Source organism: Channa argus, chromosome 22, assembly GCF_033026475.1.
Source record: "Channa argus isolate prfri chromosome 22, Channa argus male v1.0, whole genome shotgun sequence".
NCBI classification, from domain to species: domain Eukaryota; kingdom Metazoa; phylum Chordata; class Actinopteri; order Anabantiformes; family Channidae; genus Channa; species Channa argus.
This window is the reverse complement of record NC_090218.1, coordinates 2,875,324-2,886,790: the sequence shown is the minus strand read 5'-3', so window position 1 is coordinate 2,886,790 and position 11,467 is coordinate 2,875,324. Positions and strand designations below refer to the sequence as shown.

General features: G+C 38.7%; 1 protein-coding gene across 1 annotated transcript; it reads left to right on the top strand.

The window, feature by feature from the left end:
* The first annotated feature begins 696 nt into the window (after positions 1-696).
* On the top strand, positions 697-6,762 carry orai2 (ORAI calcium release-activated calcium modulator 2). Its single transcript, XM_067491587.1, has 3 exons — positions 697-1,046; positions 2,952-3,187; positions 4,461-6,762. The coding sequence occupies exons 2-3, from the start codon at positions 2,957-2,959 to the stop codon at positions 5,037-5,039; spliced, it is 810 nt and encodes a 269-aa protein (XP_067347688.1). The 5' UTR covers positions 697-1,046; positions 2,952-2,956; the 3' UTR covers positions 5,040-6,762.
* Positions 6,763-11,467: the final 4,705 nt, after the last annotated feature.

The following is an 11,467-nucleotide window of genomic DNA, read 5'->3' as shown; positions in this document are numbered from 1 at the left end:
ATAGCACACATAAACCTATCAAATTCCCAGAAGCTCATTACAGAACAGTGTTGTGTGGTTCAACAATAGTGTGCTGTTTCAATATAAAATAAGGTCTTTGCTGTACCAGTCATCTTTGATTCGTCAGGTGTGCATCAAAGATGCAATTATACTGAGAATAAGACAATAATAAGTCAGGGTCTTCACTGGGGTAAATTAAGTTTTGATTGTCATCAATCTCTGCTTTCTATAAAGGAAGGTAGGGCTGTTGTTGAAATGTCTACAGCTGTCCTGCGCTGTCAGGACATGTATTGTTATTATTCCGTCTGTAGATCAGAATGTGCTGGCATAACCTTGGTTGCATTTTGCCGGAATAGTGGACTTGCATGAAAGTTATGCAAAATCTGCTATGCAACCACTTTTTCGGGAGCAGTTGTGTTTAAGGAAAACCTGTTAAGTGTGCACATAATCTTTTTCTGCATTGTGTGGCACCTGGCAGCACAAAACATAGAAAGAGACAGAGAAGAATGGATCCCACAGTGCCAAAAATAAAAAATAAAGAATTACTGGTTTGTACATCATGACAAGGATCTAAAGCATGCCTCAAATTCATTATGGTTAAAACTATTTTATCAGAATCTACAAATTATGTGCAGTTAAAGTGCGTTCTTGCCAATGTGACTCTTCTGTGGTTTAACTTTGAAGGCAACGCGCCCAGCCGGAAGTCATTTACTAACTTAACATTACTCGCCTTCCGCGAGGGATCTGGTCTGTGTTCCCACCGAACGGCCCAAACCAAGAAATACCAATGTCCCTGGAGCTTCCTCGGCAGTGAGGAAGTCAGTAATTTTTGTACTCTCAGTATGGCGGAGAGCATTAGCGTTATTAGGGACCCCGACTGGACTGCTGGAGCGGAAAGGGAGTATTGGTGGTAACGGCGAACGAAGAACGGAAGTAGATCCGTCAAAACACGGAGTGGTCCAGACACCGTGCATTTACCACATCAGAGAGAAGACTTTGTTGGACTTTGTATCAGCAACTAACAAAAAAGACAATTCGGCAGACAGGTAAGATTAAGAATTAGCCTCGATGCATCCGAGGCGATGATTGTAGTATGCTAGTAATTACGTTGACTAGTTAGCCAACTAAGTTAGCTAGCTAGAGGAGTCTGTGCTTGGCGTTGTCTAGTTATTTTGGCACTTTAAATAACATTGCGTCTTCTAAATGTGGCCACTGGATGCGATTTCAGTCTCATTTATGCTGCAACATCTTTTAGATCTTTATTGCAGTTTTCTTTTCCCAGCTCGGCGAAAATAGTTGACTTTGTTACTTAACAGCAGAGCCGTGGCAGACTAGCTTCCTGCCGGCTAAACTCGGTAAACGGATCCTGCTAACTTACCCACTTCTAAATATACTCTGAGCCGAGGAGATGCACTAAATGAGGGGATCCCGTGGGGGCTGTGTGAATAACTCTTTTGAATGTGTCTGATGCAGTTTCTCACTTTTTATGTTGTTTTTCGAGTGTACACGATTGTTTTGTGTGAAAGCCATGTCAGCGCATCTACACTGACATAGTTTTAGCTTTAAAATTTAAAGGGCAAAGTAAAATTTCAGGAAACCTGTGGCTTGTGTTTGCCCAGCCTTTTGGGAGTGGATGTCCCAAAATACTCAGTGATGTATTAACTAGAGAACGACGGGAAATTATAGCATTTTAAGGGTAGGAACGTATTGTAATATTTGGCTACATTTTTACTTTATGAATCTGCTTTGGGTGATTTTCTTTCTGTCGACATTGTAATGAAACATAGTGGTGCTGAATAGAAAATTAGAAAAATAGTTTATTACCCGTGTACCTCACAGACACAAAATATTTTCAGCATTTTAAAACACAACCGTTATCAAACAGTACGTAATCGGACTCAAAGCATTATTCCAAGCGATGCTTGCAAATATGTTGCCAATAGCAACAGACAAACGCATGTGCACACGAAAGCTAAAACGTGTAGACGGTGCATTGCGTCAACCACAAGAAAATGAGTCCAGATAAAAAAAATAGACTATTTTCTTTTCATTTTTTAACTCTTTTCCTCAATGTATTTTATTAGTTATTTCAGTTGCATGTTTTTTCTATCAGCATTTCCCAGTCTTTGCAAACTTGTGAAAACAGGAAGTGTCAGTTCAGTTGCTGCTTTATTTTCTAAACTATTTGTGTTGCTGTTTGAACCTTCTCATAACAACTATTTTCTGTTTCCCCTGACACTTAATGAGTATTACTTTGACTTATATGCATGCGTGCACTGGGAGGAAGTTTTACAATCTTATTCTTTATAACTCCCCTGGCTTGTTCCCATTCCATGTTGGAGCGAAACATTATTTTGACAGACTGATTGTTTGTATCCTCTTAAAAAGATCACTTTGGGTTGTGGGAATATTTGTGACCTACACAAAAGGGCAAACTTTTTGAAATGAATGGAAACACAGAGCAACAATAAAACAACACATTTACTGTATTATGATAAAATATATAAAAAAATAAAGTTGTAGTGATAATACATGTATACATTTCCTTTTAGTATATTTGACCAAGTGTATATTGAGTTTTGCTTTTGTTCTTTTTTTGCATTTGCTGATTTCATACACATTTGCACCAAATGAGAGGTCAGTGAGATGTGTAAGTCATACAGTGCTGTTGTTGATGGTGTCATTATGGCCCCACAGTTTATAAGCAGAGGTTTTAAGAGATTGTTAGGATCTTTTCATTAGGCCATGTGTTTTCCTGTTGAGATGTATTTGTATAAAGTCCCTTTAGTGATGGCAGTAGGCAAACTATCTATGTGCCTTTGGTCCAAGAGTTTTAATTTAGAAATAACATGACTAATAGATTGGCTGTAGTGTACAAGCATACACTCATAATTTTATTGAAGTTTTATTTCTTGCTAATAAAAAATCTATCCCACCTTTATCACCACCAGGTGCTATGAGCAGTGAGCTAAATGTCCCTATGGGTTCCCCGGCCCCAGGGGTCTCAGAGCGGGCACCAGATGGCGGTGGGATGGACTACAGAGACTGGGTGCGGCGCAGTTACCTTGAGCTGGTCAGCTCCAACCACCACTCTGTGCAGGCCCTGTCCTGGAGGAAACTCTACCTGAGCAGGGCTAAGCTGAAAGCCTCTAGCAGGACCTCTGCATTGCTCTCTGGATTCGCAATGGTTAGTTATATTCACCTTTCTGACCCGCTTCACGGGTCCTGAAGGGACCTGGCTGCTTGTTTTGCATATGTCAAGGATTTTTTTTAGTGAACGGATTGATTTGCTACATGTAGGCCGCTGAAAGCTAGTGTTAGTGTTTAGATATGTTACACCACAGTGGCATGTGTGTCAAGTGGAGCATCTCAGGAAGTGGTTTTACACTTCCTGTTTGTACTGCTTTGCACCATTAATTAGTTGGAAATTGTATTTATTTTTTCTCACAATGTTTTCAGGAGTTTTCAAATGTGAGTGATTGTAGTTTGTGTCTGTTTATATTTCGTTTGATTTCCTTGGAAGATAAAATTATTTCATCCATTTGTAGATCCTGGCAACAGAAGATAACATATCAGACATATTAAACATTAGCTTCTTTATTGGCCTCTAATATTAGTCTGGCTAATTATAATTTTGGTGATTTGCAGGTTAAAAGTAAGTGCAAAATGATATGAAAATTTCTTGTTCAAGACTGACTAATTTAATGTGCAATAAACAATTCACTTTTAAGAGAAGAAAAGAGTAGCAGTGGCAGGTAGAAAAAAAGAGAACTAAAGGGTAGTGGAATACTGAAATGTTTGTTGCAAGACAGACCCATAGATCTGTAATCCAATACTATGCTCTCAGTCAAGTAGACTCAGAGGTGGATAGTAGTGGCTGCAGTTTAACCTACATTGATGTAATATAGTCTACATTTTGTCAAGTTTAAAAAGTATAAGCTGCAATCATGCTTACTGAGAAACATTGACAGACTTTCCAATATGATAAATATGAGATAACTATGATTTATTTTTCATAGATTAATGACTTATGTGCTTGAAGTTTCACACAGATTGTTTGGCCTACATCTGCAGACAGGTTATAGATTGTATTCTGAGCTCAGGATGGAAAGTAAAGTTTAGGGTGAATTAAAATTAAACGGTTGCTGCCCAGACGGGAAATCAATGGCATGTAGAATGTTTGTCAACTGAAGGGGTAAATAGAGAAACTCAGAAAGGAAACCCACCAGTTGGCTGATTGGTTCAGAGTAAGTCAACACATTAAGTGACTCAGCGTTTAAGTGATCTTGGTTTCTAGAAATAAACTACGTGGTTTATCCAGTTTGTGGAATACCTGCCAGAAGAGCTAGACAAATAAATAAAATCCTAAAAGGCTTTGTTTAGTGCATAATGAGGTTTTTGTTGTAGTAATCACATGGTCATAGAGAGAACCTGGTTATTCATTTTCCTGTTCGCTGTAGGTGGCCATGGTGGAGGTGCAGCTGGAGATGCAGTACAATTACCCTCGAGGGCTCCTCATTGCCTTCAGTGTGTGCACCACTGTCCTGGTGGCAGTGCATCTGTTTGCTCTGCTGATCAGCACCTGCATCTTGCCTAATGTTGAGGCTGTCAGCAACATCCACAACCTCAACTCTGTCAGCGAATCGCCCCATGAGCGCATGCACCACTACATAGAGCTTGCGTGGGGTTTCTCCACAGCCCTGGGGATCTTGCTATTTTTAGCAGAGGTGGTGCTCCTCTGCTGGATGAAATTCCTGCCTATAGACTCAATCAAAAAGACACCCATCCTCAGCAGCACAATAACCACTCCTATGAAGCCTGTGACTCCTGTAAGTCCACCGCAGAACAGTGGCTGGCAGGCTGCACTGGCCTCCACTATCATTATGGTCCCAGTGGGGGTGATTTTCGTGGTGTTCACCATACACTTCTATCGCTCTCTGGTGGGCCACAAGACAGAACGACACCACCAGGAGATCGAGGAACTGCATAAGATTAAGGTGCAGCTGGATGGCCAGGAGCGAGGCCTTCTGACTGTGTGACAGCGTGATGACAACTTTAAAAACTCCTCTGTATCTCATATTTATCAAGTCCTCTATTTTCTCTGAGATTTGTGTGGGTCATTGTTAGTGTCGCGCAGGCAGTGAGCTTTAAAGCTCCTTGTTTTCAGTACAAATGGCAGATACTTGTCAGACTGCTAATTTATTATAGGTCATTTCCTAAATCAATTGTATTGTCCATAATCATCAAACAGATGATTAAGCTAACATTGAATCTTCTGCTCACGTTTTGTATTTGTCAGCCCACAGCCTAGATTTGCACATCCATTGATGCCATAGACCTCCGTTGTTGTCCGACAACTATTAAAAACAGGCAGACTCACCCCTCCATTGGGTGACATTTCTTCATTCTACAACAGGCAACCTATTTTTAACAAACGTAGCTCCATATGCACTGATTCAATTCCTTGTATTTCAGCTAGTGAACTGGAGAGTGTGGACAATTTTTACAAGGGTCTTGGTTTTCGGAATGAAGAAGCACAACTTACCCAGTGGAGTGATGTGTCTGGCTGATGTGTTTGACAATTTTGGACAACGAGTCTATGGCATCTACAAATGAGCAAATACAGGTTGCTCTCTTACAATTAAGAAAACGTGAGAAGAGAAGACTGTGTTGGCTTCAGCATCTGTATGCTGATTGTGGACAATATAATAATTTAAAAAATGACTGAAGTTATTAAGGTTAATGTTGCTTTGTAGGACTTGTGTATTGTGCTTTACATCTGTGATGGCCATGAATAATCTAAAGGTTTACAAAAAAGGGCTATGATGTTCAACGTGCCATTGTTTTTCCATGGTAAATGTTTTCGCGCCATGGTTGGGTTCTGATCTTATTGAATTTTTTTATTGCTTGTTAATAGCAAATTGGCTTTTCTTCTGGAAGAATAAATTCCTGCAGGAGTGTAAGCTGATTGACAGTAAATGCCATAAGTACCTGTACCTTTTGTCACCATTTGTGCTCAGCCAAAGATTATTTAGAAAAAAGGAAGAGACACTATTTGCCAACATTGAATTTGCTTTGGACAACACTAACACAGTGATGTGCCGTGTCACTGTTAGTTTATCATATCATAAAAAAAAAAAAATCTGATCCCACAGTATTTGTAGCATGCATCTCATGAAAAACTGAGATGATAATGTTACTGTCCAAATATAGTGCTGCCTTACTACATTATTGCCTTTTATGAACTGCTGTTTAGCTGAAGATCTTTTGTTAGAAATGTAGCAAAGCTTGACAACTCTTAAATAAGTTCCATTTAAACTTTGAGATGGATGAAGCCCAATATGGTCAAACGGGAAACGAATGAAGATGGACAACAGAGTGAATGTTGTAAATCGGTGTGACCTCTGGTTTACGTGCCAAGAAACTTCCAGCTAGTGTGGGTTAAATTAAATATTCAGATGTTGGCAGTTACATTTTTTCACTGCATTTAAAAAAGGAAAAGTACCAACTTATTATCACATTCCACTTAAGATAATTGACTAAAGTTTTGCTCATTTGTTTGTTTCTTGCTCCTCAGAAGAGGCAAAAAGTGCACTTGTAGTTTAGGTTTACAGTGAGAGACTGCTGGGGTTCTTTACTGATACTATGATGCTTTGTGTCACATTTATGGATGTGTGTTTTTTTAAATGAATACTGCTAAGGTCAAGGAAAAGGAGATTCACAGCTACAGACTTTACACAAATAAAAATATATTTAAGTTCTCATTGTCTCCTGTGTCTAACTAAGAGGGTGGAAACCTACCAAACCTGTTAAAAATATGACCTGCTTTGTCACATTGAAACTTTGTTAGAAGTTTAAGATCTGCAACCTCACCTTCTAAGTAGTTCTGTGGATTATTGTGAATTCAGGTAAAACAATATTTCAACATTGACAGTTTCAATAAATTTGCCTCTGTACACCACATGGATTTTGACTTAAAGGACACCTTCACTGATTTTGAACTTGCCTCGTATGGCTCTAGTTTGGGTAGTATATGTACATAAATGCCATTAGACTTCCCTATATCAAAATATCTGTACTTTTACCTGAAAAATCGCTCCAGATGACATCACTTGGAGGAGCCTTCAGTTCAGATTATGTTCTCTTGTTGCTCACACTATGGAGTTTGTAATCATGGTCAACCTGCTTTTCCAGACCTCCTCCAGATGACCTCATCTGAACACTTAATGATGAAAAACCCCTCCAGGTTATGTCATCTGGAGTTTTTCAGGTAGAACTGGAGAAATATTTTAATGTAGAGAAGTCAAAGGGCAGTTTAAAAGAGATCACCAACAGAATTGATTTGATTGCATTAGTACTTTTTAATCTTTGGTGCCCAGAGGGTGCAAAATGGATCAATAGCATATAAATCACATGTTAAAAGACCTTGGATTTCAAAAAATTTACTTTTTAGTAAATGTTTTTGCAAAACTTCCTGCCACAAGCTGTAACACGGCAAAACTGATCAACAAATAAATAAACATTAGAAAAATGTACAAAGTGCGCGAGAGCTGGCTGTAGTATAAATCCACCTGTAATTGCAACGTCCAGGTAATGGTAGATCATTATTCTGGACAAGATCCAAACCATGAACTATTCATGCCCCTGCTCTTATCCCAAATCTTGACATTAATTTACTCTCTCTCTTAGACAGTTATTCCTATTTCCTGGTGTCTCGGCTTTCTTAGAATAGGGGCCCCTGTCCCTGAAACTGAAGATTGCGGACAACTTTGTTAAAAAAGTCGATTTAAAAGGCGATTTAACATGTTTATTCCAACAATGTCTCGAGCAGGTGACTGTTACTTAAAACCCGCTCTTTCTGATGTTGGGGCCAGATTTCACTGTGTGTCCCACATCCATTTAACGGTGTGATTTGCCCTTTGCTGTCACTAAACAGACCATTCAGTTGCTCCGTCTTCATTGGCTCAGCAAATGAGAGCAGCGGTGGTCGAGTGACATCGTGAGCGAATAGAGAGAGATCGAGAGAGAGAGCGAGCGAGAGAGAGAGTTCGCCAGAAAGTTGGCGAAAGTTTAAGGTTGAATCTGCTTTAAATTTTACTCTAGCACATCAATTGTGTTAATGATTATTGTAAATAATAATCATGTAAACATTTGAGATAGCAGGGCAAAACACAGACCTCATTTGCTTGGACATAATTCCTTCTGTTGATAAAAGAACCTTAGATGAAGGTGCGCTGTTATTAAGTTTAGATTTAAGTTTGCGTCTCCCTAAATGTTACAATGTAAGGAGATGCAGTTTATAACCTTGCCCGCATTCGGCTATTATAAATGTTCTTTTATCCAAAGAATAAAGAAAAATGTGTATTTAAAAAATCGTGAAATTTACAAAATGCCAAAGTTTGGATCTCGCTTAATAAACCAATTAAAATGCTTAATTTTAATGTCTTATCAAACACTGTACTAAGTAAATTTGCATTCAATATTATATCGATGAAAAGCATTTTACTGTTTTAAGCCATGTAAAATACTAGGATGCAAACTTCTTCACCCGGCCGTATCTGCCTGCTGCTGCGGCCAGGATTTACATAGAGTCTAAAGCACAGGGTTTTTATGTCTTCACAGGAAGCCAGACACGTAAATCAACATTGAGCCACAGTCAACATTTTTTTTTTCTTTCCCCTTGTGGTGAGCAGAGCCAAATCACCACTACTTTGAATGTTATAGGGATGGACCTGGAATCAAGTCAGTATGTTTGAAGTTCTAAACTAAGGTAAAATGTTAATTCAACATAAGAACAAGATGTAAAAGAAAGATGGAAAAAGGTAGATGTGATCATAATTGTGGAAGTGTGACATGCAGTTTTTCCACAGTGAAGTATATCATGCATCTTTTAAAGCTCTTAGTCTCTGACAGAGTTAAGTGCTGTAAGAGAAATACAATCCTTTCATGGAGTCAGAAAGAGTAAACCAAAATCGTTGGGCAGTTAAAACTTTCACAGACACCTTACTTCCACAAACGGTGTTTTGAGCAATGAGAAAAATCAAGCTTTATCTTCACTTTTAGAATAGTTCCCTATATAGTCTTTGACCTACTTGATTGCATTTCCACTCCATGCTGTTGTCCCTCCCTTAGAAATATTATTTCTGCAACTCAATATAATTACCCCTCCTTTTTGTTCCTTTTTTGGTACTGGCATTTCTAATATTAGTAACTGCAAAGGGAAAACTGAAAAGAACTTTAGTTTTTAGTGTGTACACTGCACACCCCTCTTCCCATTCCTGAGAAGAGCCATTTGACAAATTCACTGAACATTGTACCAGCTGCCAGCAAAGATAAAGCTGATTTAGTGTTATAGTATTTTTTTTTAACACAAAATGAGGGGAAAAAACTCAACCAATCAAATGAAATTTAATGGTTCTGAACACAACAACAAAAAAAAAAATTCAGGAGAAACTATTTTCAGGAGGTAAAACACTCCATGGCAGCACTTTTTTCAGTAACATGACTCCAATATTTGGCTTTGTACCAGAGGTGAGAAGATGACTTTTATTCATCATCACTTTTATATGCAAAAATGACAAACTCACAAATCTACAAAATATTTAAAAAAAAAAATTGTGGCAAATCCTCGCTTCAAAAACAAATGCGATCTTTTTTTAACAGTATTTTGAGGCTGTTTAAACCTTTCTTTGTAGGCCAGCAGAGGGCAGACAGCACACGTAAAAGCCACAGCTCAGCTGCCAAATCCCAAATTTACAAGACACCTTCAAAATTTTTTAAGCAGTAGAAAATATTTGAAAGATGCTGGTCACCTGCTTATGCATCAGCTTCTCTGGCAGCTGTGTGGAGTTAATCTACCCCCTGCTTCACATGCATGAGCTACATACTAATAACTACATCTTAAAGACCTTAAAAGCCACAATAAAACACATGAATTCATATACACGGCCTCAGCACGAATAGGTACGATACAGGCCATTCGGTCATTCTGGAAGTGGGAATTATTCATTTGCCCAGGTAATTTTTTGTTTCACAGTGGCCGAGTTGGTAGAGTGGCCGCCTACCAACTATAAGGTCAGAGGTTCATGCCCCGCTCTTCCCAACCACTTGCTAAAGTGTCCCTGGGCAAGATACTGAACCCTCAACCGCCCATCTCCATCCCCAGCTGTGCAGTGTCAGTCTCAAGCCTGACAGAAATTAGGGAGGGTTGTGCCAAATCAACAGGCGAACAAAGGTTCTGCTGTGGCGAACCTGAACCCACAGGATAAGCCGAAAGGACCCCCCCCCCCCAAAAAAAAGAAAAGTCAAAATAAATCTGATCATCTCACAAATGTAATCAGATAATGTTTTGATAAACTAAAATAAATGTTTCACTATTATGCAGCAATTCAAAAGCAACTTAATTTTAACTCAACCTGTATGTTTGAAAAACAAAAAGTGACTGCAAATGCAAGTGAAGCTGTTAATTAGATAAGCATCCAGTATTTTATATCATTCTATTTTCCCATTAAGTAATGTACAATGTATGTGTTGTTAAGATTTTAAGATACAGCTACTGAACAAAACACACAAATGCAGCCCAATGATATAACCAATAACTAACAGTTAATAGATAATAGATTTCCCATCTTGTTTGAGATTCCCAATCCCCTTCAAACGGGGGAAAAAAAAAAAAACAACAGCAAAGGTTATAACAAATGTTCCCAACCGAGATTCAACTAAAGTGTAACTACAGCTTTCAGGCTGATGTGTTGCTGGTGCCCACCGGGGAATGTTCAACAAAATGTGAGGAGTGCTTGGTGTGACTACTGTATAAGGGCACACTTGGCTTCATTTAGCTTTTCTGTGCTGTATTATTTATTTTATGTTATTAACAAAAAATTCGGAGTGGCCAGGACTGGTCATTTCTTTTGCTACAGTATTTGACTTCACAACTTGATGTAACATCATTTTATAAGTGATTAAAATTGGCCATGTTTCTGGGTCTGTTGCTGCTGCACTACTGGCTCAATATGCTTCGAGCATATTGAGCCAGTGTCTTGGAGAATGTCTTGAGTGTGTCTTGGACACCCATTTAGATAGTGGACTGCAGCCAAAATATATAGGTACCTTTATAATGTAATTGCTGGGGCTTTTCTCTCAAGGTGTTTTTACTTTTGTCAACTAATTGTCAACACAATAAATGCATCTGAAGGTAGACGGTAACACAGTGTTGGTTTCCCCATTTGCAAGAGGAGTTCCTTTAAAACTGCAGAAACATGCAAAAGATATTGAATACTTGGAGAAAGAACTTATAATAACTATAGAAGCTATAATAACAGGCTTTTTAGCATTTACCTTACACTCATCGTTTGCAACATGTTGGAGGCACTTTTGCCTTTAGATGTGTTGATTTGAAGCACACACTGAAGACTTTCTGTAGTGACAAGTTGTTTACTATGTCTAAACTAGAGGAAAAAAGGGGAAA